This window comes from Arvicanthis niloticus, chromosome 1, assembly GCF_011762505.2.
Source record: "Arvicanthis niloticus isolate mArvNil1 chromosome 1, mArvNil1.pat.X, whole genome shotgun sequence".
Taxonomy (NCBI): domain Eukaryota; kingdom Metazoa; phylum Chordata; class Mammalia; order Rodentia; family Muridae; genus Arvicanthis; species Arvicanthis niloticus.
In genome coordinates, this window is record NC_047658.1 from 152,239,265 (window position 1) to 152,266,335 (window position 27,071).

Below are 27,071 nucleotides of genomic sequence, written 5' to 3' on the forward strand. Positions count from 1 at the left end.
CTACCATTGAGCTATATCGCAAAAACAGATTAAGGTGTCAGCTCTTTCCAAAAGTTTCTAGAGTTACCACAATTCCAATCAAAATCCCAGCAGCCTTATTTTCTTTAACAAGTCATTTTTTTTTTTTGCTTTATATGTGAATTCAAAGGATCCAGAATATTAAAATCAAATTTTAAAAAGAATAAGTATAGAAGACTTCCATTATTCCATTTCAAATTTCAAAAGCCTACTGTAGTCTTATACTGACGAAGACCAAGCGGCTGTGATGTGGAGGGAGGATGATTCAGTGGGTGAGAGCATTTGCTCTATGGTTGTTTTTTTTTTTTTTTTTTTTGGTTTTTTGAGACAGGTTTTCTCTGTGTAGCCCTGGCTGTCCTGGAACTCACTCTGTAGACCAGGTTGGCCTCGAACTCAGAAATCCACCAGCCTCTGCCTCCCAAGTGCTGGGATTAAAGGTGTGCGCCACCACCGCCTGCTCTTTGGGGGAGTTTGATTCTTAGCATCCAGGTGGTATCTCAAAACCATGTCTAATTCTAGTTCCAAAGGTTCTTCTGACCTTCCTCCATGGGCATTGTACACATGTGGTGCACATATACACATATACATGCATGCAAGCAAAATGCTCGCATGTACAAAAATAAATACATCTTAAAAAAAAAAAAAGACATTGTGGCCAGGTCTTAAACATATAAACCAACAGAACAGAACTCACTTCTGAATGAACCTACACATGCCTGGTCAACAGACTCTTTAACAAATTAAGGCATTTAAATTAATTGTCTATTATCCACTTGTTTGTCTATTTTGTTTTTAAACTAGGCTTCATGAAAGACTTCAAACTTAATCTATAGTCCAAGCTGGCCCTGATGTCCTGGTCCTACCTTCTAAGTGCTGGGATCACCAGTGTTTGGTACCACACCAGGCTTGTATACTGCCGGGGATGAAACCTATGGCTTTGAGTATGCTAGACAGGCATTCTACCAACTGAACTAGATCTTTACCCCTCAAGGTATGTAAATGGGGGAAAGAACAGTTGCTAGAAGAGACAGCAATGGAAGAACTGAACATTTGCAGGGAAATGGATATTTACTTTTACTACATAATAAACACATACTCCTTGAAATAAATCACAGATCTAAATGTAAAAGCCTGAATTATCTGAATTATAAAACTTTTACATGAGGGCTGGCAGGATGGCTGAGAGGGTCACTTGTCACCAAGTGTGAAGGCCTGACTTCAATCCCTGGGGCCCATAGAGTGGAAAGACAGAACTGACTCCTCCAGGTTCTTCTCTAACCTCCACACACAAACATCCCTCACCACTCACAATAAACAAATGCAATTTTTTTTTTTTTTTTTGAGACAGGGCTTCTCTGAGTAGCTGTGTCCTGAAAGTCACACTGTGGAGCAGGCTGGCTTCAGAGATCTGTCTGCCATCTTTGCCTTCTAAGTGCTGGGATGCTGAAATACCAATGGCCCTAAAATGTCTTCAAATGACTGTCTGACAACCCTGTGTGGATAGAGCAGTGGCCCTTAACTAAGGAAAAGTTACAGTCACATGAGCAGGCGGTTCAAACTCATAATCCTCCCACTCTGGCAGGGTGGGGAGATATAGAATGGGAGAAGAAGAACCCACAAAATAGCAAAGACCAGCTATAAGTGGCGCCAAATTCTGGGGCTTGAAAGTTCAGAATAAAAATGGGAAATCTGATTTCAAATGCCACAAAAGAAACAGCAGAGGATTAATGTTTTCTTCAAGAGGCCAGCAAAAAGTTTATTGTTGTTGCTATCTCTGCTTTGCTCCCAAAGGGGGATTTTCTGGTTTGGTTTTGTTTTTCCTTCTTTGTATATTTTGTTTCAAAAAAGTTTGAAAGATTGACTGAGCAGTTGGAAAACTTCTGAGTGGAAATGGAGGAGCCTGAGAAACAAGAATTGGGCCAAAATGGGAAAACAAAAGGGGTCACTTCATTTTCTCTGTTCTGAAAGAGTTGCAGAGTTGGCAGAGCAACTGGAGAGGTTGTGGGTAGAGACAGAAGCTCCTGGGAGGCAAGGAGCACTGGGAAAGAGGACAGAAAGCTCAGGCCCGTGAGTGAGCGGGGTCTCATCCTGCAGGGCAGAGGTAGAAATTGCACTGGAGGGTGGGCAGGTCAGAGGAAAGCTGAAAAAGCAGGAAGACAATCTAATGAAACAGCCCATTTCGAGAGAAAGGGTTAATCTCAAACCAAGCACACCACCAGACGGAGGACAGGAGGCCCAGGGTTATGAGGCCCAGGGTTATGACATCACCATCAGCTTTCCCACAAGTCATACAGCATATGCCTGCTAATTGTGTAGAACAAGGTATGACAAGAGAGAATGGCATCCTTTGTAAATGATAGATCTAAGGCATTTAAAAGAAAGGTTATGATTTCATATGAGATGTGTGTGTCTTATCTGAAACAAATTCTAAATAACTGGGGTACTCAAAATAGAATGATTCCCCAAGACTGGAAGGGATTGGTACCAGCTGTATCAGAGGCAGGTCCACAGTTGCAATGGTGGAGGGAAGAATACTGAACAGTGAAACAGTGGAAGGGGAATGGATACAGTAAAGACCTGTTGCTGGGTGAAGACCTGTTGCTCTAACACAAGAACAGTGTCAATTTGATGATGCTACTGCAGAACTATGCTGCACTGTGACTTTAAGAGCTTGGAAAAAACTCCACCTCATTTACAAAGATCATACAAGGCTCTGGAGAAGCCTTCACTAATTTTTTTTTTTTTTTTTTTTTTTTTTTTACAATGATTAACCTCAGCTGTGAACAAAGCCATAGCAGACCCTGATGCAAGGCAGACATTGATGATAGAGATCTTGGAGTATGAAAATGCAAATACCAAATGTAAAAGATTACTGGGCCATGAAACGTGTGAACAGTGCCTACAGCTACAGAAAAATGCAAAAGGGATACGACTGATATTGGTTCCAATGTATACCTTGCTAATATACTAGGTCAAGGTATAGCTCCAGGTCTCTGATACCAAATGCCTTGTGCTTCAATTTCGGGAAATATGGTCATTTGCAAAGAGACTGTGATGAAACCATTAACTGCAAGAAATACAGTACTTGGCACTAGAAAAGTGAACAAGCTGTTTTTAGGTTCAATGGTTTTCCTAAATCTCAAACAGAAAAGACGTCTATGCTTCCTGGGGTGTGTATGTGATGTGGAAAAGGCTGAGCTGGGTTCAGGAATGCAGATCCAAAAAATTCAAGGTAATTTCTTACTGTCAGGAAATGTCCTTGGGGGCCTGGCTCAGGGCCCAGAGCAAAAATTACCAGTCATTTCAGTCATAGAGTAACATGCTACAAAGAAGAAAAATAATAATAATAATAATAAATCCCAAACATAGCATCAATAGTGCTGTATTACTTTAAATTTTCTGAATGTTAATGAGAAAGGAACAACAGCAGCAAGACACACTGGGTTATAGAAACAACTGTAGAAGCAAATCAGCCTCCATACTGTAAGGATGTGCTAGTATCAGAATGCCAGCACAAGTTTTGTGTTGACACAGATTTGCTTACATATTCACAGGAAATTAAGCTGTGGATACTATCAAAACTGATGAAGATCAGAATTGAGCAGAAGAGGTCTCCTGGAAACCTTGCCCACTGTCCTGGAAAGTGCTTAGTTCTTTGAAAATCTCTGTTTATAAATTGCTACTACACATAGCATAACCAATAACATGGAGGAAATATAGTGATAATTCTGGAATTATGGTTTCTTAAAAAAAATCCACAGAAATATTTGAAGAATATGTTTTATTTTAACCACAGGTGTGGGCTGCTTCAGACTGCTTGCAGCAGCTGACTAGGATTTGCCTCATGCTCTAGCAGAGGTGTGGTTTTGCCAGCTGCAGAGAGTTTCTGCCCTTGTGTGATTTTTAAAATTCTGAGAACTTTTCCAAGCATATGTAAATGTGAGGGTTCCAAGGTGGTTAATGGTTATCCAGGGGGGTTAGTTGTGGTATGCTAACTAGCCATGGTCGAAGAAGAAACAAGAAGTTAGATACAAGGTCCACCCTATCACCTCCTATCCTGCTCTCTCTCCCATCTAGTGATGGGGATGAAACCAGGGGGATAAAGGGGTGAAAACAAAACTCACAAAGTAGCAAAACCTAGCTATAAGCAAAGAAGAAAGAAAATAGATTCAGATCTCTCTCTCTCTCTCTCTCTCTCTCTCTCTCTCTTTCTTCTCTCCCCTGTATCCTTCTTTCTCTGTTATCTAGTAATAGGAGGTGAAATGGGGGTGGGGTGGGGGTGGGGTGAGAATAAAGGGTTGGGAAAAGAATCAACAAAGTAGCAAAGAAGAAAAAATTAGATTCCCAGATCTTCCTCTCTCTCTCCCCTGCATCCTTCTTTCCTATCTAGTGAGGGGTGGGGGACCAGGGGGGTGAGGAGAGATAAAGGGTGGGATAAAAAAGAACCCAAAAAGTAGCAAAGACCAGCTACACTAGGATAAAAGGCATACACCACCATTGCCAGGCTAAACAAATGTAATTTAAGAAAATTACAGAAAATAAAATTAAAAAAATAAAAGTTGAAAACTTTTGTAATTAGGAATAGGTAACCTTGTATACAGGATGTCCTTGAACTTGTGTAGCAAAGGGTGACCTTGAACTCTTGCCTCTACCTCACTGGTATTATAGGAATTGGGGGGGGGGTGTCTTAAGCTGGGCATGGTGACACATGTTTGCACTCACAGCACTTGGGAAGAGAATGCAGAAGGATCACAACTAGTTTAAAGCCAGTGTTGTCTACCTATTGAGTTTTTGTCTCCAAAGATAAATATCCAAAACCAGCCATTCTGCACACTGCTTCTTGGGGCAGATGCAGTTTTGGAGTTTGTGTAGCTCCTAGATTGGTACAGCCAGTACTTCTGTACTATCTGCACAGAAAAAATCTGGGAAGAGTCAGCCTAGGGAGGCACATAGTTCCTGCCTGGTACCAAAGAGGCTCTGAAGCAGGGAATTCTCAGACGAGAGCAGTTCCTGAGAGTTTCCTTCAGAGGTAAGAACTTGTTCTTTTCCAGAGTACTTTAGCTCAAAATGACTGAAGAAGGGAAGAAAGGAACAGAGACAAAAACAAACAGCAAGCAGCACAAAACCAGACTGTCTCTGAGTATCTGTTCTTCCACTGGGTACTTCAAGTGACTTTCTGAGATAACTTGATTTTCTCCTAGGGAACTACCATTTAATATGACTTGCTTGGAAATAGGGTTTCTAAGGGTGGAAGCCAACCTCTTGGCTTTCTGAGAAATGATCTGTTTGAGAGGGAACAGCTTTCTGCCTGTGGCCACCTGCATACAATATGCACAAGTTTGCTGTTTTGCTTTTTTTCCTCCCTATTTTCATCTCTTGTACTTCAGGAACAAACTCAATTTTAAAGCCAATTTAAGCTGCCCAGGTCTCACAGTTGGTCTATAGCTTTCAAGGCTGCTACCAAAGGGCTCTCTAGTGCCTTGAGACTTATTGATTTGACAGGCTGTACCTGCCCTTCAGCAAGGTGGACCAGATAATGAACCTCACAGTGGGTGATTAGTGAGAGGCTGCCACTTGGGTACAGGATTGGTGACAGCGATTTTCCTTAATTTCCCTGGGCAGTCACCCCACCTCCCTTTATTTGGCTGAAACCATAGACAGCTCTTCGAAGCTTTTCTTTGCACTAATTACATGTCCAGCCCATTCAGACCCATACCCTGTATAATCGAGGCACCCAATCACGTCTATAGGTGCCAAGATAATGGGAAAGGAGGAGACACAAGACCTCTATCAGGCCTTCTTTACATGCTGTCTAGATCCAGCCAACAGGCACATGTGTCTAAACTCTCCACCTGAGCTCTCTTTCCTTGGAAACACAGGATCTTGGAGAGTTCAACTCTGAGCTGAAGAAATTGTTATCTGTTGCCAGATATAGTGTGCACAGCAGTTTCCAATCCCAGCACTTGAGGGGTGGAAGCAGGAGGATTAGGCAGGATTTCAAGGGCAGCTCTGGTGATAGCTAAGACTTGAGGCCAGCCTTTTCTGACCTCACTCACTAGTCTCTGCCTCTGTGTCAGGGCCTTGCTTACTTCCCACCCCAACAGACTCCTATTTGTGAGCTATGCTCAGTGTCCCTTTTAGCCGAGTGGGTTATTTTTCAGATTGCAATTATCACATGATCACAATTTTTTATGAAAAATCGAAATACTGTTATGGTTCTTGAAATGATTTCAAGCTGGAGAGATTTAAGAGCACTTGGTTGCTCTTGCAGAGGACCTAGGTTTACTTCCCAGCACCCAAATGGTAGGTCAAAACCATCTGTAACTCCAGTTCCAAGAATCTATCATCCTCTTCTGGCTTTGATGGTCGACATAAATATTCATGGTGCTCAGGCATACATACAAGCAAAACACTCATACACACAAAGTAATAATGACAAAAATATTTCAAGTCAATACAACTTTAACAGAGATACAACTTTGCATTAAGGGTACTTCTAGCCTCTGCTACTATACTACTGCAAACCAGGCTCTTCCACACTTCCCTCAAAAGCTCTCAAGACCTTCCTAGAAGAGATGCTAGTGGAGATAATGCAATCTTCCCACAAATCAGTGAAAGGAAGGAAGGAAGGAATTCTAGACATCCCTTTTAAAGAGGGCAGTGCTCCTGAACACCCCACACTCTACCCAGAGCAACTGGAGGGAGACCCTTCAGTACAAATGAAGACAGCAGGACAAGGTCCTCGGTGCCTACTGCCATCCTCTAGCCCTGTTCCTTCCACACACTGACAAAGTGGCTTCATAGCTGCCACACTGAGGAAGACCAGACATTCATGTGGTAGCCATTTCAAAATTCTCCCGCAGTGAAGAAGCATGTGAGAGCAGCAGTCACAAAGAACAAACTGCGCTGCTACACCAGGGTGTGGCCTCCATCGTTCAGTCGGCCTGGCTGTGCAACAGGACTAGACTTGAATGAAACAGACTTACCACAGCAGCTAAGAGGCTGGCTAGAGATTTAGTCGGTAGCATGCTTGGCCAGCATGCCAAGCCCTGGGTTAGTACCATATAAAGGAAGCGTGGTAGGTAGGTAGCACATGCCTCGTAACTAGAGCACTCAACAAAGTGGAAGCAGAAAGATCAGATGCTCAATGTAGTCCTTAGGTACAAAGTGAATTCCCAAAGGGGTGATTAAACTTTAGTGTGAAAAAAATGTGAATATATAAAAAATATACTGTTTAAATAATAATGTTCATAAAAAGTTATCACACCCCTTTGGTTTGGGGAAAAAGCCTTCCTAGGATACCTGTATGGAATAAAGGGACTCATTTCATTTATGAAGTTGCTACACCATGTTAGGATCCTCTACAATGGATTGGTACTTTGCATCCTCAGCTAAATCCCTCTGTCTAAGACTTCTGGCTACCTCCCAGGGACAGGCCCATCACTACCACTCTCCTGCTTCTTGCTCCTTCATAGTCCCGGCCTACCTATTCCTTCAACCTATCTGACAGACTCAAGTTGTCATTCATGCCTCAGCCTGACAAAATAGAAACACTTAGGCTCTAGGGAAAGACGGGCCTGACTACATTTGTAACCCTGAGCAAATCAGTTCTTTGTAGTGTTCTCATCTATAAAATAATAATTATGTCTATCCCCAATATTTGATATAAGATTAAAGTAAATAATCCATACAAAAGTGCTCCCTCAATAACTATATAGGGTTCCTGTCCTTTGTGTATAGTCAACTCCCTGGTCCAACTAAGACAGTCACCCCAGGAGCCGGCTGTCTACTGTAGGGCTTCTCAGTATGCCTATGGAGTCTAAGCAGCATGCAGGAGCCACCCTTCCCTCTAACTTGTGTCTTTCTTGCTTAAGGGAATTAATTCAGTGAACTAATAACTCCATTGAAGTGTCTTTCTGCCCAACAAGTCAACTGAAATGCCAAAACACAAAGACATCGAGGCAGGTAGGGTGGGACAGCTAGTGTTGGGGTCACATGTGACACTCAGCCAGAGTTCCCACTGCAACCGTCACTCATGGCTACAGAGAGGCAGTGCTCGGCTACAGGCTGTTGGAGAAAAGCACACTGTCAAGCACAGGAAGCTGAGTTATGGCTACTGGGGGAGTCTTACATCTTAAATCTTGAACGTGTGTCTTTCTACCAAGGCTGCCTTGTTCTGAGAGGAGAGAACAGCACGGGGCACTCAGAGTATGCTGCAACTACCCCGTTTAAGATTCGAAAGTGACCTGGGACACTCTTTTTAGTTTACTTTAGTTCTGTTTTGGGGGAGACAAAGTCTCTGTATAATACTGCCCATTCTGGAACTCCATACGTAGACCAGGCTGGCCTTCTGCCTCTGCCTCCCAGTGGTGGGATTAAAGGTGTGCTCAACCATGTCTGCCTAGGGAGGATTTTTACAATGGTGGCTCTCAGGAGGAAAGTGAATCATAGGAACTTCCTGCTTAGAGAATCTGGATAGGAACAATTGTCTTCATCTTGTACCCATGGTGGGGTCGGCACACAAATCAACCCTCTCCACTGCTCACACCCACAGAAGCTCTTACACTCATCCAACACACTGAGGGCTAGCAACAACTCTGAAGACCAAACGTCGGGCTTGGTTCTTCTCAGATGCCTTTATGTTCTTAGGGCTTTCTACCAAGACTTTTCTGAGAAAGTTTTCTCACACAAAGTTTTCTACTTGAGCCCCTTAAGACACAGTGCCACACAAAGTGGGGCTCCCCTCTTACTAACATTTCACTGTTCATTGGAAATAAACTAGGCTGGGCCTGGTGGCTCAAACTTCTAATTCTAGCACCTAGGAGGCTAAGGCAAGAGTATGGTCACTAGTTGGAGGCCAGCCTGGGCTACGTGGGGAGCTCCAGGTTTGCCTCAAAAAACAAAATAAAACAAAAAGACTCCAAACTACAAGAAAGTGAAAAAAGGCTAGGGATCATTTGGATTTCTAAATACCTAGCAATCATTTGTAGCTTTTAAGATTTATTTTTATTTTTTATGTATCTGTGAGTATCAGCAGGTATATATGTGTATATGCACATGCTGGTGTCTGGGAGCCAGAAAAGGGTACTGGATACCTGAAGCTGAAGTTACAAGTGGTTGTGAGAACCATGTGGGTTCTGAGAACCAAGTCCTGATCTGCAGGAGCGGCAAGTGTTCTTAACTGCTAAGCTACCTCTCCACCTGTCTGCAGTCATTTGTAACAGCTCTTAGGGTCAGGAGAAACCAGATATATTTAGAAACTTTACTCAAGTAATATTTACCAGCTTCCAACACTATTCTGCTTGTAATAATACTTTTTAAAAGATGTCTTGTGGGCTGTCAAGATGGCTCGGCAGATATAAACATCTGCCACCACGCCTGGCCACCCGAACCCTCGAAGCCTGTGTGGTGGAAGGGAGACCAAACTCTGAGCATGCACATACACATGCCCCACACAATGTGCAAGTATGTAGTATGCACATACATACATGTAAAAAGTGTCTTATACAACTTTATATAGGCCTTCTCTGGATCTAGGTAGAGTAGGGACTGAAGAGAAGACAGGAGTTCACACCTCAGCAAAGATTGCTAACCCAGCTGGCTCATACCCATAATCCCAGAATTTGGGAAGTTGGAGACAGAAATTTCACAAACTCAAGGTCATTCTCAGTTACAAGCAACTGGGCTAACCTGGATTATATATATAACTTTGACTCAAAAAACAAGGCAAGAATGTGGTGAACAGATATACATGCACTAAAAAACACTAAAAAAATAAGGTAAATAAATCTAAAACAACAAACTGATTTTGATTATGTCACAATACTAAACACAGTAACAATCCCTATCATAGGAAACCTGAGGCTCTGACTGTGTCCGCCTAGGGTCCAGCAGAATGTCTTTTTCCCTAAGCATCCTTTCTTTGGAGGAGTGTACTGGGAAACTAAATCAGGAGTCTCCAGTATGCGAGGCAAAGACCCACATTCTGAGCTGTATCCCAACCCTTAAGATTGTCTCAGAAAATCTATAACTTTGTATGCAGAGGAATTTTTAGCAAGCTCTAGGCCACTGGGGTGAAAGTAAAGCTTCAAGATAGGTTTCTCTACCCTTAGAAACAGAAAGTAGGATGATGGTTGCCAAGGTAGCAGGCAGAGAGGAACAGGGAGTTGTTCAGAGGCCAGAGCTTCAGTTCCGCAGGAGGATGGAAACGGCCTAGAGATCTGTGTCACAACAAGGCACATGCTGCTGAGTACACTGGTTCATGCCCCAAGAAACGTTAGGACAGCAAATGTTTTTAACTGATATATATATATATATATTTTAAAAGGGCTGTCCATCAGGCCTCACCACATGCCTGGCATTGATAGGCCCTTAATAAGTGTCTGTGATCAAATTAAAAGCAAATAATTAGGAAGAGACTCTGGGTATGCTGGTGCCGACATGTAACCACAGTATCTGGGTATGCTGGTGCCGACATGTAACCACAGTATTCGGGAGGCAGAGGTAGATGGATCTCTGTAAGTCAAACCATCTAGAGTTATACAGTTACATGCTACATTTTAAACATTGTCTGTTAAAAAGAAGAAAAAAAACCATAGGGTAGATGTTGTGCACTGTGTGTTCAGATGCTGATTTCTGTGCTCAGAGCTCTGGTTAGAGTCTAGATCCTGGCATTGTCATGATTACTGAGCTATCTCCTGTATCTGCATTGTGTTAAGAATGTTCTCCCATTATGTCTGATTGGTTAATAAAGAGCTATCAGCCTAGGGCTAGGCAGGAGAAAACAGAGGAGCCAGTATGGCTGAGAGTCCCTAAGAGACCAGAGTGAAAGGAGAGGGAAGAGGGAGGGAAGAAGGTGTAGAGAGACCAAATGGAGGGATCAGGAGGAGAGGAAAGTCGCTAGGAGGCAGGTGTTGCACCATGAGGAGTCCCTATGAGCAGGTCACCAAGGGAGTCTTCAAGAGGAAACACATGGCACAGAAAGAGCAAGGGCAAGACTCAGATGAAAGGTGAAGGACCATGTGGCTAGGTGGTAGGCAGCCTGATTGAGTTAGATTAGGATATTAAGGGGGTAAAGAAAACCCCACACATTACTATTTTGGGGGTGGGGTGAGGGGAAAAATAAAGCTGGCCTCAAATTCACAGAGCTTTGCCTGCCTCTGCCTCCTATGTTTGAATTAGAGACATGTGCCATTACATTCCACCAAGCTTCAGACTGTTGTGTGACCCAAGGACATGACATTCAAAACCTCTGGAATTCCATTCTTCCTGACTGGTTCCAGTCCTAGTTTTGAGTGTATTTTACAATGTATGCCTCTCTTTTATCTAACCGTATCCTTCCTCTGTTCAGTTAAGCTCTTCTTTCTTCTCTGTCTACTGAACACAACTACAGAGCCTGCTTACACCATCAGCTGTAGTCTCTCTTTGAAATGATACATTTTATATGTATGGTTGTTTTGCCTGCATATATGTACCACATGCAAGCCTGCTACCCAGAGGCCAGAAAGGGGTATGAGATTCCCTAGAACTGGAGTTATAGTTGTGAGGTACCATGTAGGTGGTGAACTCAGGTCCTCTGGAAGAATAGCCAGTGCTCTTAACTGCTGAGCCATCTCTCTAACCCCCCCTCCCCGCCCCCCCTAGGGCTTTTTTTTTTTAAATAACAAGTGGGATCTGCTGGCACAATCATGTATTATTAGGCACCAGGAAGCCTGCAGCTTGCCTGGGCTACACAGCAAGTTAAAGAACAGTTTAAGCAAATTACTAAGACCTTATCGAGATAAAAACTAGAAAGGGGGGCTGGGGAACGTAACTCGGTGGCAGAACACTTGCTTAAATAAGTGTGTGAAGCCCTGGGTTTAACTGCAGTACAGGAGCAGGGGCTTCCATTATATGTCTTCAGCCCACATTTATTTAGTATAAAGTCGTCACTGAAATGTTTCAAGGAAACAGACTGTTTGACTCAACTACCTTATGGGAATGAAAACTGGGGCCAAGGCAGTAGTGAGGGAGGAGACACAACTCATGAAGCCTTAAAAGGGCAATGGCCTGAAGATGCTCTTTCTGTGGCCCTTTTAAAAGACCAAGTTCTAGAAATGAACGCCAAGGAAAGTAGTTAGGAAAAGAGAAAAGAAAGAGAAAGAAAAGACTCAAAGCTGAAGCAAACCTCTTCAAGTCAGAAAGATCTTTTGCTGACATGCATTTTGACAGTGTCTCACTCTACAGCCTGAGCTGACCTTAAATAGCCATCCTCCTGCATGCTGGGATTGCAGGCATGAAGAACAGTGACATCATCTTAAATGTATCTTTTTAAAGATTCATATTCCCGGATGATCAAGTTTCCTATCCATCAAATGGCTCTACTAGGCAGGCATGGAGGTTTGCTAGCAAGCCCCACTGGAGAGAGACAGGAGCTAAGTCGCAGTTGAGGGGAGAGAATACGCCTAAAGAGCAATTTCTCTCCTACTGTTCTAGAAGTAACTATAACTTACAGTTCCACTATTGATAGTACACTCCCTTTTGTTTGTTTTGTTTGAGACAGGGTCTTATGTTACTCTGGCTGTCCTAGAATTCAATATATAGACCAAACTGGCCTCAAACTCAGAGATCTACCTGCCTCTGGTATTAAAGGAGGATACCACTACATCCAGCAGGGATTACAACATGTTCCGCAATGCCTAGAATATACAAAACATTTAAACTTATAAAAATAAATAAATCTTCAAAAATTCTCACAAACCTAGGTGGCCATGGTGGCCTCCTGTCTTTAATGCCAGCACCTGGGAGGCTGAAGCAAGAGGATTCTGTGAGCTGAAGGCCAGCCTGGGCTACACAGTAAGTCCCAGGTTAGCCTAGGCTAACTCTGTCTTTAAAAAAAAAAAAAAAAAAGGATTCATCCCAGCACTCCAGAGGCAGAGGCAGGCAGGTCCCTATGAGGCCAGTCTGGTGACAAATCAAATTCCAGGACAGCCAGGACTGTTACACAGTAAAACCCTGTCTCGAAGTCCTCCACCTCCAAGAAAATGATTCTCAAATCTTTTCTAGGAACAAAATGGAAAGCTGGCAGGCAGAGCTAACAATGAGCCTGTCCTGTCTGCCTAACTTACTAATTGCTGTAAATCCCAGCTAATGCCTATTAACAGGCTTTAGGTTTTATCTTAGAAGTACTTTAAATCTACTAAGAGATTAAAATCCTGTTTTGTTTTGCTTTTTTTCCTTTTCTCTCCCTACTAATGTAGCTGCTAACAGCTGCAGGGCCTTACTGCCCTCAAAGCCAGCTCTCTGGGAAGCTGTAAATCCTCTTGACTCTGTAACATTAGTATTAATGTCCATAAGTAACAGGAGAGAAGTACTCCACATGGTGGAGAGAGACAAGGCAGTCAAATGCCTCCAGCCTGATAAAAACAAGTGCACTTGCTGTTGCTACAGAGAGGGAGAGGGGGAGGGAGAGAAAGGGGGAGGGGGAAAGGGGGAGAAGGAGAGGGAGAGAGAGGGAAAGGGAGAGGGAGGAGAGGGAGAGGGAGAGGGAGGAGAGAGGGGAGAGAGGGGAGTGAGGGGAGAGAGGGGAGAGAGGGGAGAGAGGGAAGAGAGGGGAGAGAGGGGAGTGAGGGGAGTGAGGGGAGAGAGGGGAGAGAGGGGAGAGAGGGGAGAGAGGGGAGAGAGGGGAGAGAGGGGAGTGAGGGGAGAGAGGGGAGAGAGGGGAGAGAGGGAAGAGAGGGAAGAGAGGGGAGAGAGGGGAGTGAGGGGAGAGAGGGGAGAGAGGGGAGAGAGGGGAGAGAGGGGAGAGAGGGGAGTGAGGGGAGAGGAGAGAGAGGGAGAGGACCATCATTTAGCAGCCTTCAGAGGGAGTTGGGGAAGAGAAACAACCATTCTGAGAGCAGGATCCTTAGAGGAAGTGAGCCCGGGAGCGAATAATAACCACGACTGCGGAGATCACACTTGGACTTTTCACCAGTGATCCTCATTGTCCTTGGTACTGTCACAGGCATGTAACTGTTACAAAGTAAATAGAGCACTGAGGACCTCTTCCTTTTGGTGGTGCTGGGTCCCCAGCCCTCTTCCCTATTACTGAATAAGCCTATTCCTTTCCCTAGGAGCCTCTCTTCTGGCTTGGACTCAAGGACCACTTTTCATCACTTTAACCTTGAGTGGAGGTGAAAGTGGATGAGGACACAGCTTGTCAGTTTTCTCTTTTCTGACTTTCTCATGCACCACATGGTGTTTGTTTGTTTGTTTGTTTGTTTTTTAAAATTATTATTGGCTGGTGGATGCTACTTCTGGAGAAAGATGTCAGCTGTCCCTCTCAAGCTGCCGCACATGGCTTTCAGGCTATCCAAAGCTTAAGTGGTAGGAGGACCATCTTCTTCCCTTAACATACAGAACATAATACACAGACATTCTGTATGAAAATGACACACAGACAGCTCCAATAGCGAAAGGAACAGGAGTCTGCTCTACTCCACAGGCAGAGGAAAAAAAGAAAATGAAAGCCATTTATAAAGGCGGCTGTAAGTATGAGGCTAGAGCCACACAGCTGGCGTCACAAAAGAGAACAAATATTGAATGGGAAACAACTGACAGATTAATAGAGTTCCACCCATCCGGCTACAGAGAGAGCTGCTGGGAGGAGTACTGAGAAGGCTCTGTTAGAAAAAAGCTTGTCTGCTGCTGGTGAAATGAGTATCTTTCAAGAACACTGGACACATGGTCACAAAACAGTTCTCAGAAGAGCTACAGGATGCATCGGCAAGAAAGGGAGACCAGAACACACAAGGTTTGGAATTTATTTGTTGGCTTTTCCAACTTAGAAGAAGGATGAGATGCAAGAAAGGAGATTCAGATGAATGTATGTTTTTAGTGTGGATGTGTCCAAGTGAGCATGTGTGGAGGACAGGTTCACAGCCTGTGTCTTCAACTGCTTCTACCTTCTGAGTGCATGTGCACGTTGGGGTCTCTCACTGAACTGAGAGGTCACCTGCTCAACTAGACTGGCTAGCTAGCAAGCTCCAGGAACCCACCTCCCTGTGCCTTTCTAATGCTGGAATTACAGGCATGCCTAGCTTTTCAATGTGTATGCTGGGGACTGAGCTCAGGCCCCCCTGCTTGAGCAGCAAGCACTTCACCCAAGTAAGCCCTCTCCTCAGTGTTGTCTTAGTTTGTGCTTTTGATACAAGACTCAAAAGCCTCAGATGAAAGAGCAAGGTGGGGCACCCCTGCTGGGAGGAAAGGCAGGAGGCCAGGAGCTGAAGGGCATCCTCAGCTACACAGGGAATTTCGTCATATACAAGAGCTAAACTCATACAGCCAACTGGGCCATATTAGTCTAGTTTTATGTCTTTTTTCCTTTGTAGCAGCAGTTTTATATGAAGTTATACACTTATCAAGCTATTAATAAAGACTTAGAGAGAGAGACAGAGAGAGAGAGAGAGCGAGAGAGAAACTCAGATGACATAGTAGGTCGCTCTTCCATGTCATGCTGGATCCCCTCTGTACTTTACATGGTTTAGAGCTAAGCACAAGTACTAAAAATCAGGCCAGACTCAAGACAAATGTTCAAGGCTATCTGCATCCTCAACTCAGTCACCAGCACAGAAAAACCTGTCCAGAAATAACTGTTCAAGGCCAGGAGAACACAATCACTAATGAAAGCTATCTCACGAGCTCTCAGTTACAGCTCATGCTTTAACGGGCCAGACACCTTCATGTTAAGCTGAACTCAGAGTTTTCCTGTGGCTGGAATTTATGTTCACTTCTAAGTTATCATGTCCTCCTTCGTTTGGTTTGTTGGAGTTTTAAGACAGGGTGGCATGCAGCGCAGGCTGTGGCTGAGCTCACTGTGTAGCCAAGGGTATCTAATCCTGCTTCCACCCTTCACATGCTGGGATTACAGGTGTGCAGCATTCTGGCTTTCAGAAAGCACAATCACTGTGACTGAGAGCTTAACAATAAAGTAATCCATCAAGATTCACCTCAGACTCTATACAACTAAAGAAACCATTCAGATGGCACATGTGAGGGAGGCATTACTGGGTTAAAAGAACCAACAAGCAAGCTTGCAGTAACTCTTTTCACCAGCCTGCTTTGACCACCTGATCCCTACCCTTGCTCAAAGCTCAGTAACAGAGCCCCATTACTAGAAAGAGCTACTTGATCCTCCCCACCAGCGAGGTCATTCTGGGGAGAGCAGTGACTTACCTGTTCCTCCGACAGTTGAGATATGTGATTCACAGCAGCATAGGACTCAATTTTGGGATTAAAGTGATTGATGATGGCTCTGAAATAAAGAATTAACATTACTATGGTCCCAGATGGAAGATAATGATAATCTAGTTAATAATGAGTAGCCTTGGGTTTATTTGTGTCTACTTGACATAAGCTACAGTGTCAAGCCTCCATCATACTGGCCTCTAGGTGAATCCTGAAGGAATTTTCTTTGATTAATGATTACTGATGTGGGAGAGCAATGCCACCCCTGGACAGGTGGCCCTGGATAGTGTAAGAAAGCATGCTGAAGGACCAGAGAGATGCCTCAGTGGTCAAGATCGACTGCTGTTCCCATAAAGAACCCATGTCAGCTCCTAGCAGCCACACTGGGCAGCTCACAACTGTCTCTAACTCCAATTCTAGGGGATCTGACACACTCTTCAGGCCCTCAAGGATACTGCATGTGCCTGGTATACACACATAGGCAAACACACACACACACACACACACACACGCGCGCACATACACACAAAGAGAGAGAGAGAGAGAGAGAGAGAGAGAGAGAGAGAGAGAGAGAGAGAGAGAAAAGTTAAAGTTAGAAAGGAAGGAAGGAAGGGAAGGGAAGAAAAAAGAGAGAGAAAAGCATGCAAGTAAGCAAGCAGAGCAAGCCATGAGACGCCAGCCAGTAAGCAGCATCCTATCCTCCATGGCCTGCTTCAGCTCCTATCTCAGGTTCCTTTCTTGACTTCCTGCTCTGACTTTGCTCTGAGCTGTAAGATGAAATAGGTTGCTTCTGGCCATGGTGTTTATCACAGCATGAGAACAAGGACAACTGTCCTCTTCCTAAGCATGAGTTACAAATGGGCACGAACTGGGAACCAGAGAGAGAAGGACTTAATAACGTACTGAAGAACAGAATCAAACGCCTCTGATGTGAAAATGAACTCCAGAGAAAAACATATACAAACAAAAATCATGCTAAGATTTCCTCAGATGAAAAAGGTCCCAGAGGGTGTCCACTAGGGGGCCATGGTGTTCCAATTAGAATGAGGAGTACAGGTGGGTACTCTAAAGCTGGACCAACATGTAGACAACATAGTCTCTGAGGAAGGTAAGCTTTATCAAAGCTGACATTCAGTCTTCATGCTTGTTAATATTAGTTCCAAACCACAATTTAAATTCCAGGCATTGAACCAAAATCAGAGTTTAGATTACATCTAAAGCCACCGTATCTGGTTAAATTCACCTCTCAAAAAAAAATGTCTGGGGGCCTGGAGAAAAGGTGCTTGTTAAGCAAACATGAGAACCTGAGTTCAGAGCCCCAGCACCAATATAAAAACTGAGCATAGTTGTGTGCCCAAGTCCCCAAATTGTGTGTGTGTGTGTGTGTGTGTGTGCACGCACCCATGTGTATGTTCATGCAGAGACAAAGGGTTGGGTGGCCAGCCAGTGTAGTAAAACATAATGAATTCCAGATTCAGTGAGAGGAGATCGTGTTTTAAAAAATTAGGTTCCCACGGGCACAATAGTATCATGAATGTGAAGGGTTACTAACTACCTCCTGCTTGGGTATAAAGGCCTGCTGCACAGACGAAAACACACGTCTAGTACTGTAAATCTGACCAAGAACCCAAGGCTGAAGAGCTCACAAGTCCCCAGGCTGAACCTCCTCCTACTGCTACTACTACTACTGTTGTTCAGCTCAGTGAACTTAGTGTCAAACTGCCCTACAAAGTCTGTATCTCTCAACCATGGACTAGTGTAGCTCTCAGACCTCACTAGAGATGAAACTCACACTTGGTCAAGCACAGAGAATCAAGGTCAGTGGAGTGCTGAGCCACATAGGGGACACATCTATATCATACCCCCTCCATTAGGTTCAGGGGCCACCTTTGAAGACGGATGGGAAGACTCCAAGAGCCAGAGACCAAGGCAAAGAGAGCAAAACGCTATCTTCTGAATCCCATCAGTCACGAGCTCCCAGCAGCTAGAGCTGCCTGTACAAATCCAGCCATGCAGCATTGCAGCACAAGTCCCCACTCCTAACTGAGGAGTTGTGAACAGATGATGGTTTCTGGGGCAGGGGGAGGGTTTTATTTAAGGATGTGGCTCCTGGTAACTTGACCACACTCTGGTAATGGCCTCACCCAGGAGTATATGGGCAGCACAAATTATAGTCAATGGGATATTAAAAAAAAAAAAAAAAGATGATGACTACACCTCAACTCAAAGTTAGGGGTGCATTAGGAAGGGGATGTGGATCTGGGAGAAGTTAGAGGGAAGAGTTGGGGGGGGTAAATATGATTGAAGTATACTATAAAATTCTCAAAGATTAGCAGAAATATTAAAACATATATAGTGAAGAAGAGTTGACAGGGGAGGGAGAAACAGTTTCTTCAGCAGTATATTCACCAGGAAGAAGCCCATGCTTCTATAAAATAACTTTCATCCATGTTTATGTGAGCAGCCTTAACTAAACTCAATGGGGTCACATATACCAAAAAAGGTCATTAAAGCAGAAGGGATCCATGGGAGTGAAGGCAGGACAAGGGCATGGATATTGTCAAAATACATCAAATACATGTATGAAAATATCTTAACAAAATCCATTGTGTTAACATATACAAATAAAAATAAAAAATATAAAATTGTAGGCAATACAGTTTACAGAGAAAATGTAGACTGTTCCTAATATCCACTATGAATCTAGCTCAACTCTTCCATTGATGCAATTTCCCAGTCTAAGACATATCACATGGATGAAACATACAGAAGTCTTTTATGAAACAATAAATAAAGCACAGTTTTCATCCAGGAGCCCAGGATAGAATGACTACTTCCATTCCCGAGGTCCCTGGAGGAATCAGGCTGTCTCTAAGAGCAGCCATGTTAAACCCTTTGGGCAGAAAGGGAAGCAAAGGAAAGGTGTGTGCTGGCAAAGATTCCTCAAAGTTTTACACTGAAATGATCTCCTTAAGGTCACTAGACTTACCTTAAGAGTCTGAGAGAACACAGGTGTGACAGCAAAAAGCCAAATCTTATTTCAAGTGACTGCCTGACGGTGCTAAGATCTTGGAACCTTAAGCTCCACTACTGGGTTTTGGTCATATGGAATGGTACTTCTCTCCATCACTAAAAAGCCTGAGTCTTATTTTTCCCAAGAGGCCTAGTTAAAATAACACTGTTTCCATGAACAATACATTAAAAAAACAAACAAACAAACAAACAAACCAAAAACCAAACCCAAGGACTTTAAATGTACAGAAAGAAGGTCCCAGTTAAAATCCTGACTCCTCACTGGGCACTGTGGCACACACCTATAATCCAAGTAGTCAGGAGGCTGAAGGGTTTAAGGCCAGCCTGAGTAAATGATTCTGTCTAAAAAATACAGGATCGGGATGTATCTCAGTGGTAAAGTATCCACCTAGCATGTGCAAGACCTTAGGTTAGATCAACCACTGGCTTTTTCGTGTTTTCTTGTATACCACCTCACTAGCTTGCCCCAAAAGGTAGGTAAGAAGTGAGTGAGTGAGTGTGTGTGTGTGTTTATGTGTGTCTCTGTGTATGTATGTGTGTCTATATATGTGTGTGTCTTTGTGGGTCTTTGTGTCTGTATGTGACTGTGTGTGTGTGTGTTTCTGTGTTTGAGTATGTGTGTCTGTGTGCTTTGCCAATGATAACCAGTAAGCTAAATACTCATTTGTTTTTTTGTTTGTCTGTTTATTTTTTCTTTTAAGCAATTTCTCCTCTCCTTGACCATATGTGACACAGTATACAATAAATATACTACAGAGTGTATTCCTGGGAATCTGATAATTATAAGTGGAAAAAACACTTTATGCTTTTAAATACTCTTAAAAGTAGAAATCTTCAAACGCACTGGCCTCTGAGAAGAGGGGAAGGCATGACTAAGTGATGTATGTCAGTTGAGAAATAGTTTGTCTGAGGTTTAGTTATTTAATTTTACACTAACTTTTCACCTTCACAACTTCACACACACTCCCATTTCATGCAATAATAAACTTCTTAGCTTATGGAGCCAATGAATCTCTAGCCCATACAATTCAATAACAAAAGCAACAAAAAAAGCAATTTCCCTTGGTGCCCGTTAACAGCCACATTACAAGCCTCAGAGCCTCTGCTGATTAACATTTAACAAAATAAAACCGCAAAGAAGAATTCTTTTCAACCTTTTCACTTTGAAACTATCTAATCAAAAACCTCCTCAACTGACCTGTTGGGTATTCCTCTATGTTATCCTCAGGCCTGGTCCATTCACGCCAGTGCCTCTCATGCACACTCCTGCCCCTGTGGCCATTCTTCTCAAGACCAAAGACCAAAATAAATAAGCAAATGCATACATTTTAAAATTAAATGGAAAAAAGGAACCTTAGTAGGAGAGGCATTTTGACTAATAATGAAGAAAAAGCACATGAAAACGAAAGATGGACGGCTAGGGATGTGGACATGGGGTGCAGGGTAAGAAGAAAGAGTAGTAAAAGGGTTGGGATGTGGTTAAGTTGGTACAATGCTTAGCCAGCATGAAAGAAGTCCTTCATTCAATTCCTAGCACCACAATAACTACACGTTTGTGATTCTAGCACGTGGGAGGTAGAGGCAGAAGGATCAGGAGTTCTGCAATAAATATAAAAATAATCAAAGTAACATCATATTACATGCACACGTGAAAAGGTCATAATGAAGCTTCTTATTATGTGTAATTAACATGATTAAGAAAAAGGAGATGGGTAGGCATTTTGCAAGTTGACAAGAAGAATCAGCCACTGGCCAGGACATCTAGTTGCTTGCTTGCTTGCTTTACTCACTGGTCCAAGTTTGTCAAGTGGTCTAAAAAACTGTTAAAGAATCTGACTAGTTTAGGCAGTAGATTTTGCATCCTAGCAAGTCACATTCTCCTGGCCACAGGGGCAGAGGTGTGCACGGTGCGGGGGTGGGGGTGGGTGGGGGGTGGGGAAGCACTGGCATGAATGGACCAGGCCTGAGGATAATGTAGAGGAATGCCCAACAGGGAATGGCTCGAGACAGCATTTTTCCTTATTTCTAAGTGGACATCACATGTGTCACGCCAGAGACATTATCTGTGTACTGTCTTCATTTTTCAGGTGAATGAAGGTTCGCAACTCACTAAACTGGAAACAGCAGGGGTTAACATGTATGAACTGCACAGGCACATGGCCTCCAGGAAGCCTGGGCATGGATCTCTAGTTGGGGAATTTAGGCTTTCTATCTTGATGCATGGCTTCACCTGCTGGAGGGTTTCACCTCATCACCTGCTGGAAATTAGGCAACAGGTTATAGCTACTTTCCTTGAAAAATGAGTTCGTTTATTCTCATTCCCTGTGTCTGGTGAAGAACAAGCCGAGTCCTAGTCTTGTATCCTCAAATCACAGATTTCAGCCACGTAGACTTGGCTTTATACTTTATACTTGGTACGTTACATCATCTCTTGCACTTCTGTATGAGAGGACAGACATGTCTTCCTGCTCTAGCAGCTAGCCTTACATTTTTTTCCAGGCTCCACAATCAATGACTATAAAGAATTAACCACAGGAGCTCAAACGGTCGCCCTCTTTCTATAAAGGACATAAGTTACACACTCCTCTCAGACATGCCCACTTTCTTAGCAAATCTTTCCCTCAATAAATGAACAGAATAAAATCTTCCTAGAGAGAAATGACTCACATATGGACCCAACCTGCTCAGATTCTATTACTCTGTAGTAGAGGGTTTTCCTTCCCTCCCCATCAAAGACAGAATTTCTCTGTGTAGCTCTGGCTGTCCTGGAACTCACTCTGTAGACCAGGCTGGCCTTAGACTCACAGATACACCCCTAACTCTACTGGAACTAAAGGTGTGTGCCACTACCACCTTGCCTTTAATTACTAATTTTTAGATTTTATTTTTATTTTATGTGCATATTTTGCCTGCATGTATGTATATGTGAGTGTATTGGATCCTCTGGAACTAGAGCTACAGATAGTAGCTGTCATGTGGGTGCTGGGAATTGAACCTGGGTTCTCTGGAAGAGCAGCAGCCAGTGCTCTTAACTCTTGAGCCATCTCTGCAGTCCTCAGGCTTCCTTCTCTGTCTCTCTTGGCATGTCAGGAATAGCTCATGGGAAACGCTCCTGAGGCTGGAGAGTAAAACCTTTAGAGTCTGGCCCTGTGTTTCCTATATCTGGAAGCAAGATCTTGCTTTACTCTCAGAAACACCTACTAAAAGTAAAGAAACAAAACAGGTCATTTGAAATTATATATTACATTCTTCTGTTTCTCTTGAGAAAATAAAAAGCCCTAAACATACCTGGCAGAAATTCTCAAGAGTGACAATCAGCTAAAAATCCCAAGAAGCAACTTAATTTTAATTAATGGGGAACATTTTAACCTTTTGAATATGACCTGAACACGTTCCCACAGTGGCATGGGACAAAAGCCTGAGGTACTTTAGTTACACCTTATTCTCGTTAGCCCAGCTCATCTTTCACTATAGAAAAAAAATTAAGCATGAAAAGGGAACGAGGCAGAAAAATAAGATTATCACTTCAAAAACGGAGGCAAATTTTTAACAGTTTGCAAACTGAGGAAGGAGGAAAATACTCTGAGGGTCCTACACCTATGAGAAAAAGGCAATCAGCTAAACACATGCCTCAGATACACCTCAGTGCTAGAAAAGGAGGAATAAGGATCTCATTACTGAGCCAGGCAGTGGTGGTGCATGCCTTTAATCCCAGCACCCTGGGAAGTGGAGGCAGTCATATCTGTGAGTTTGAGACCAGTCTGACTTACAAACTTGAGTTTCAGGATAGTCAGGGCTACACAGAGAAACTCTATCTTCAAAAGCCAAAAACCAACCAACCAAACAAAACCTCTTTGTGACGAGGAAGACAGCTGTCAAGTGCTCTACACTACACAAGAGGTCCCAATGTTTGTGCATAAGAGAAACGGGATGATGGATCATATGGATCCCATACTGGATCTCCAGGGTTCCAAGAAAAGAATGAAATGACATTAAAAGACATGGAAAGAAGTTTGCTTTCTATCCCAGGGGAACCTTTTAGAACTCCATAGGAAAGGCAATCATTGAGACTGCCAAAGTAATTAAGCAAGTGAGCACTTACCATAAAGCCCACATCAGTTAAGTGAGGAGAGATGAATCTTATTACAGCACACTGTCTTATTACAGTGCCCAAGCCTGCAGGTGCTAACCACTGAGACGTGGTACTGCTCTGCCCTGAATGCTCTCCACTAAGGTGACAGAGTGCTTTGTCCTTCCTGCCAGGTCTGAAGAGGGCTGCTGTCACCTGCTTTGGCAGTGACATATTTAGAATCCTGACACAGTGGTTTCCTATAAGCCTCAGTATGGCTTCTGTGAGCAGGTGACAGCTGGCTAGGAAAAAACGTGCAAAGTAAGAAAGATGGAGAGACAGAGCAGGGGAGAAGGATGGTGGCACTGCTTGTAAGGAACAGGGGGTCTAGCAAACTAACAATTAAATGGAGAAAACTCGAAGTAAGACTGCCTCAAAAGAGAAAAGTTAACACTAACTGTTGTAAACTACCTTCTTGGAAGAAGAAACAGTACCAAGGATACTTTTTCTAACACTAAGGGACCATCAACATCAGCTTCACTAATGAGCTGGTGTCAAAGACTCAAGACTTTCAACAGCCTGATCAGTACCATTGTTTAATAAATAACTGTTTACTAAAGGAAATGTCTATTTATCCTAAGATTTACAAATGACACCTAAACACGTTTTGGTTCTATTTTGTCCCACAAATAGTTTGGTGAGCTAAAATGAAAGCTGAAAACGGACTAAATGACAGCTTGTGTCAGAGACTCAGCAACAGAAACTCTCAGAAGGGAAATAGTAGAAAAGTACTGTGGAGACAAATTCAAACATCAATTCAACTCATTCTAAAAACCATATCAAAGACTGTATGTCTATTACTCCAAGGAGAAAATTAGAATAGACAGAGGTAGGTAAGGCTGGAGTCTAGAAACCAATAAACTTCTAACTACAGAGCAGACCTGACCACACTGTTGGGACAGATGCTAGAGAGCTGGCCACACACATATGCACACCAGGTTCACTTCCAGATAGGCCCTCGACAGGAGCTGTGGAGAGAATGATTGGCAGCCACATTTTCTCCCACAGCTCTTTGTTTGCAGCAGGGCCTGCAGCTCCCCTTCAGTGCAGAGCAACGAGAAAAACAGGAGAAGCTGTGTGGCTACTACTCACATCTACCAGTGCTGCCCAGGAGAGGACTTAAGAGGAGAATAAATTTGGGGCCTTGTTCTTTGACAGCACCTTCAGTAATATCCAGTAAAGCAGAGGTGAGAGCCAGCTCTAAACATTCATCATCATAGTGCAAGATGAAGGTCTTCAGGGGAGCATCTATGGAATTCCAGAGTAAGAAACTGAAGCTGGGGGGAAGAGGGAGGGTTTGGCTCTGGCATACTGTCTCTATGGGAGGCTGATGTAATTGCTTTATGTCCACAAAAAGGCTATTAACTGTTTTCTTTCCAATATATTAGGAATTGTGCCCCCCACCACCACCAAAGGTGAGGCTGTAAAAGGAAAAATAAACAGTGATTTGAGAACTCTGAAGAAAATAACTCTTGTATTTTCTTCTCCTTCACTGTAGTACTGCTTTCTATACAATCAAGAAACACTCTGTTCCCAGGACAAAATCCTGTGGTGTCTGAAGTGAAGGGCTGCTGGTACCATCAGAGACTCTTGTTCATTCAGATTGTTTTGACAGATATGTGAATACCTGCCATGTGCAGGCACCATGCCAGGGCTCAGGAGAGAGAGATGATTCCAGATATGCAGGAACATACATATTTCTGGAGAGACACACACCACAGACACTGTTTCACTGGGACGCGGTAAGGACTACGACAAGAAGAACAAGAGCTCCCCAGAGGCAGACAGCAGGAGCACGCGGCCCCTCTTTAAGGAAGGCGTATGGTGGCTAAGTTGTCTAAAACCACATTATTTTAACCAAGTATGAAGGATACTTTCTTACAAGGATAGACACTCACACCCATCTTTTACTAATTACATAAGAGCAGGCTTGCTAGTAAGTTAGATTCACACATCTAATAAACAGTCAAGGCTGTCCACTCAACTACACAGGAAATGTGTACTTTCTTACCAAAGGTCTTACTCTAAACTTCCTGCAGCCATAAGAGCTCTGCCTAGGGAGCTCCGTGCATTCAGTGCTCACTCAGACAGTAGGCACAGCTCTGAGTGCAGCTCCAGAAGATCCGACGCATCTGGCCTCCACAGGCACTTGTGTGTGTGTGCAATGCCTATACACATCAAACAACAGCTGCAGTGCTGGAGAGATGGCTCAGGGCTTACTGCATAGGCTTTTGCAGAGGCCTGAGTTCAAGTCCCAGAACTCATTTTGGATAGCTCATAACAGTAACCCCAGCCCCTCTGGCTTTAGCAGGCACCTGCACTCACATGCACACCCTCCACCCATATACACATCATTTAAAATAAAAATAAAAGTATCTTTTTGTTTGTTTGTTTGTTGAGGCAGGGTTTCCCTGTGTAGCCCTGGCTGTTTTGGAACTCACTCTGTAGACCAGGCTGGCCTCGAACTCAGAGGACTTAGGAGGCCTCTGCCTCCCAAATGCTGGGTTTGAAGACATGTGTCATCACACCAATTTTCTTTGGTTCTCTGTGGACTTATAAAAGTAGATATTTGGGAGGTAGCAAGATGGCTCAGCAAAGCATGATGCTTAGTTTTGGGTTTCTTACAATTCTTTGTTTATTGTGTATATTGTAGAGTATGCATATATGTGAGGGTCAACAGGTTATTGAAGTAATCCATTCTGTCTATCATGTAGGTCCTCAGGGACCAGACTCAGGTTGTCACACTTTGGTGGCAAGAGCTTTTTCTCACAGACTCATTTTGCTAGTCCTGATGGTTAGTTCTGAGAGTCAATTTGCCATAGTCCAGAATCATGTGGAAAAATTCTCAGTGAGAGATGTTTAGATTAGGTTGGCCTGTGAACATGCTCATGAGGAATCTTTTGTAATTGTGGTGGCCAGACTCACCCTGAATGAGAAAATACTGTTTCCTAGGCTTGGGTCTTGGACCACATAGAGGGCTGAGCATAAGCAATACACATACTCATTCTCTGGCTGTTGGTTTTTTTTTTTTGGGGGGGGGGAGTCTGGGGGAGTGTTTCTCATTACATAGTCCTGGCTGGCTGGCAACCCACTCTGTAGACCAGGCCGGCCTCAAACTCATAGGGATCCACCTATCTCTGTCTCCCGAGTGCTAGGATTAAGCTGTGCACCCTCCAGTGCTCGCCCCTGCTCTTTACTATGGACGTGACTAGCAGCTTTGACTTCCTGCCTTGAGTTCCATGAAATGGTGGACTAGAACCCAGAATTGAGAGCAAATAAAACTTTTTTCCCTTAGAGTTGATTTGTCAGGGTGAGTTATCACAGCAACTAAAAGAAAACTCACACAAGCAGATATGAGTCTTATCCCAGGCCTGATGACCTGGATTCATCCTCTAGAACTGATCTGGTAGTAGTTGCCCTCAGATTTCCATGGAGGTATCCTCCCCCACTTCTCAATAAATTTAATTTTATAAATGTAAGGAAGTATGCCTGGGAAGGTCCTCAGTGAATGATGGCAGAGGAGGCTGACTCTAGGAAGAACCTCAGCAAACATCTCACTGCTCTTGGCTGTAAGATGCCTAGAAACCTAAGCCAGCGGCACATGATGGTATGGAACACACAAACTCCTTTTGCAGGGCCTCTATTTTACAGAAATGACAGAAACCTAGCATTTAGCCAACAAAGT

At 43.5% G+C, this 27,071-nt stretch overlaps 1 protein-coding gene across 4 annotated transcripts in view; it reads right to left on the reverse strand.

Moving 5' to 3' along the window:
• Armh3 (armadillo like helical domain containing 3) overlaps positions 1–27,071 on the reverse strand; it is a 167,842-nt gene that overhangs the window by 14,756 nt on the left and 126,015 nt on the right. For all 4 annotated transcript variants that reach the window (XM_034520481.2, XM_076922898.1, XM_076922908.1 and 1 more), the window contains one exon: positions 16,213–16,291. In XM_034520481.2, coding sequence (XP_034376372.1) covers positions 16,213–16,291 — 79 coding nt within the window. The remainder of the gene's footprint in view (positions 1–16,212; positions 16,292–27,071) is intronic.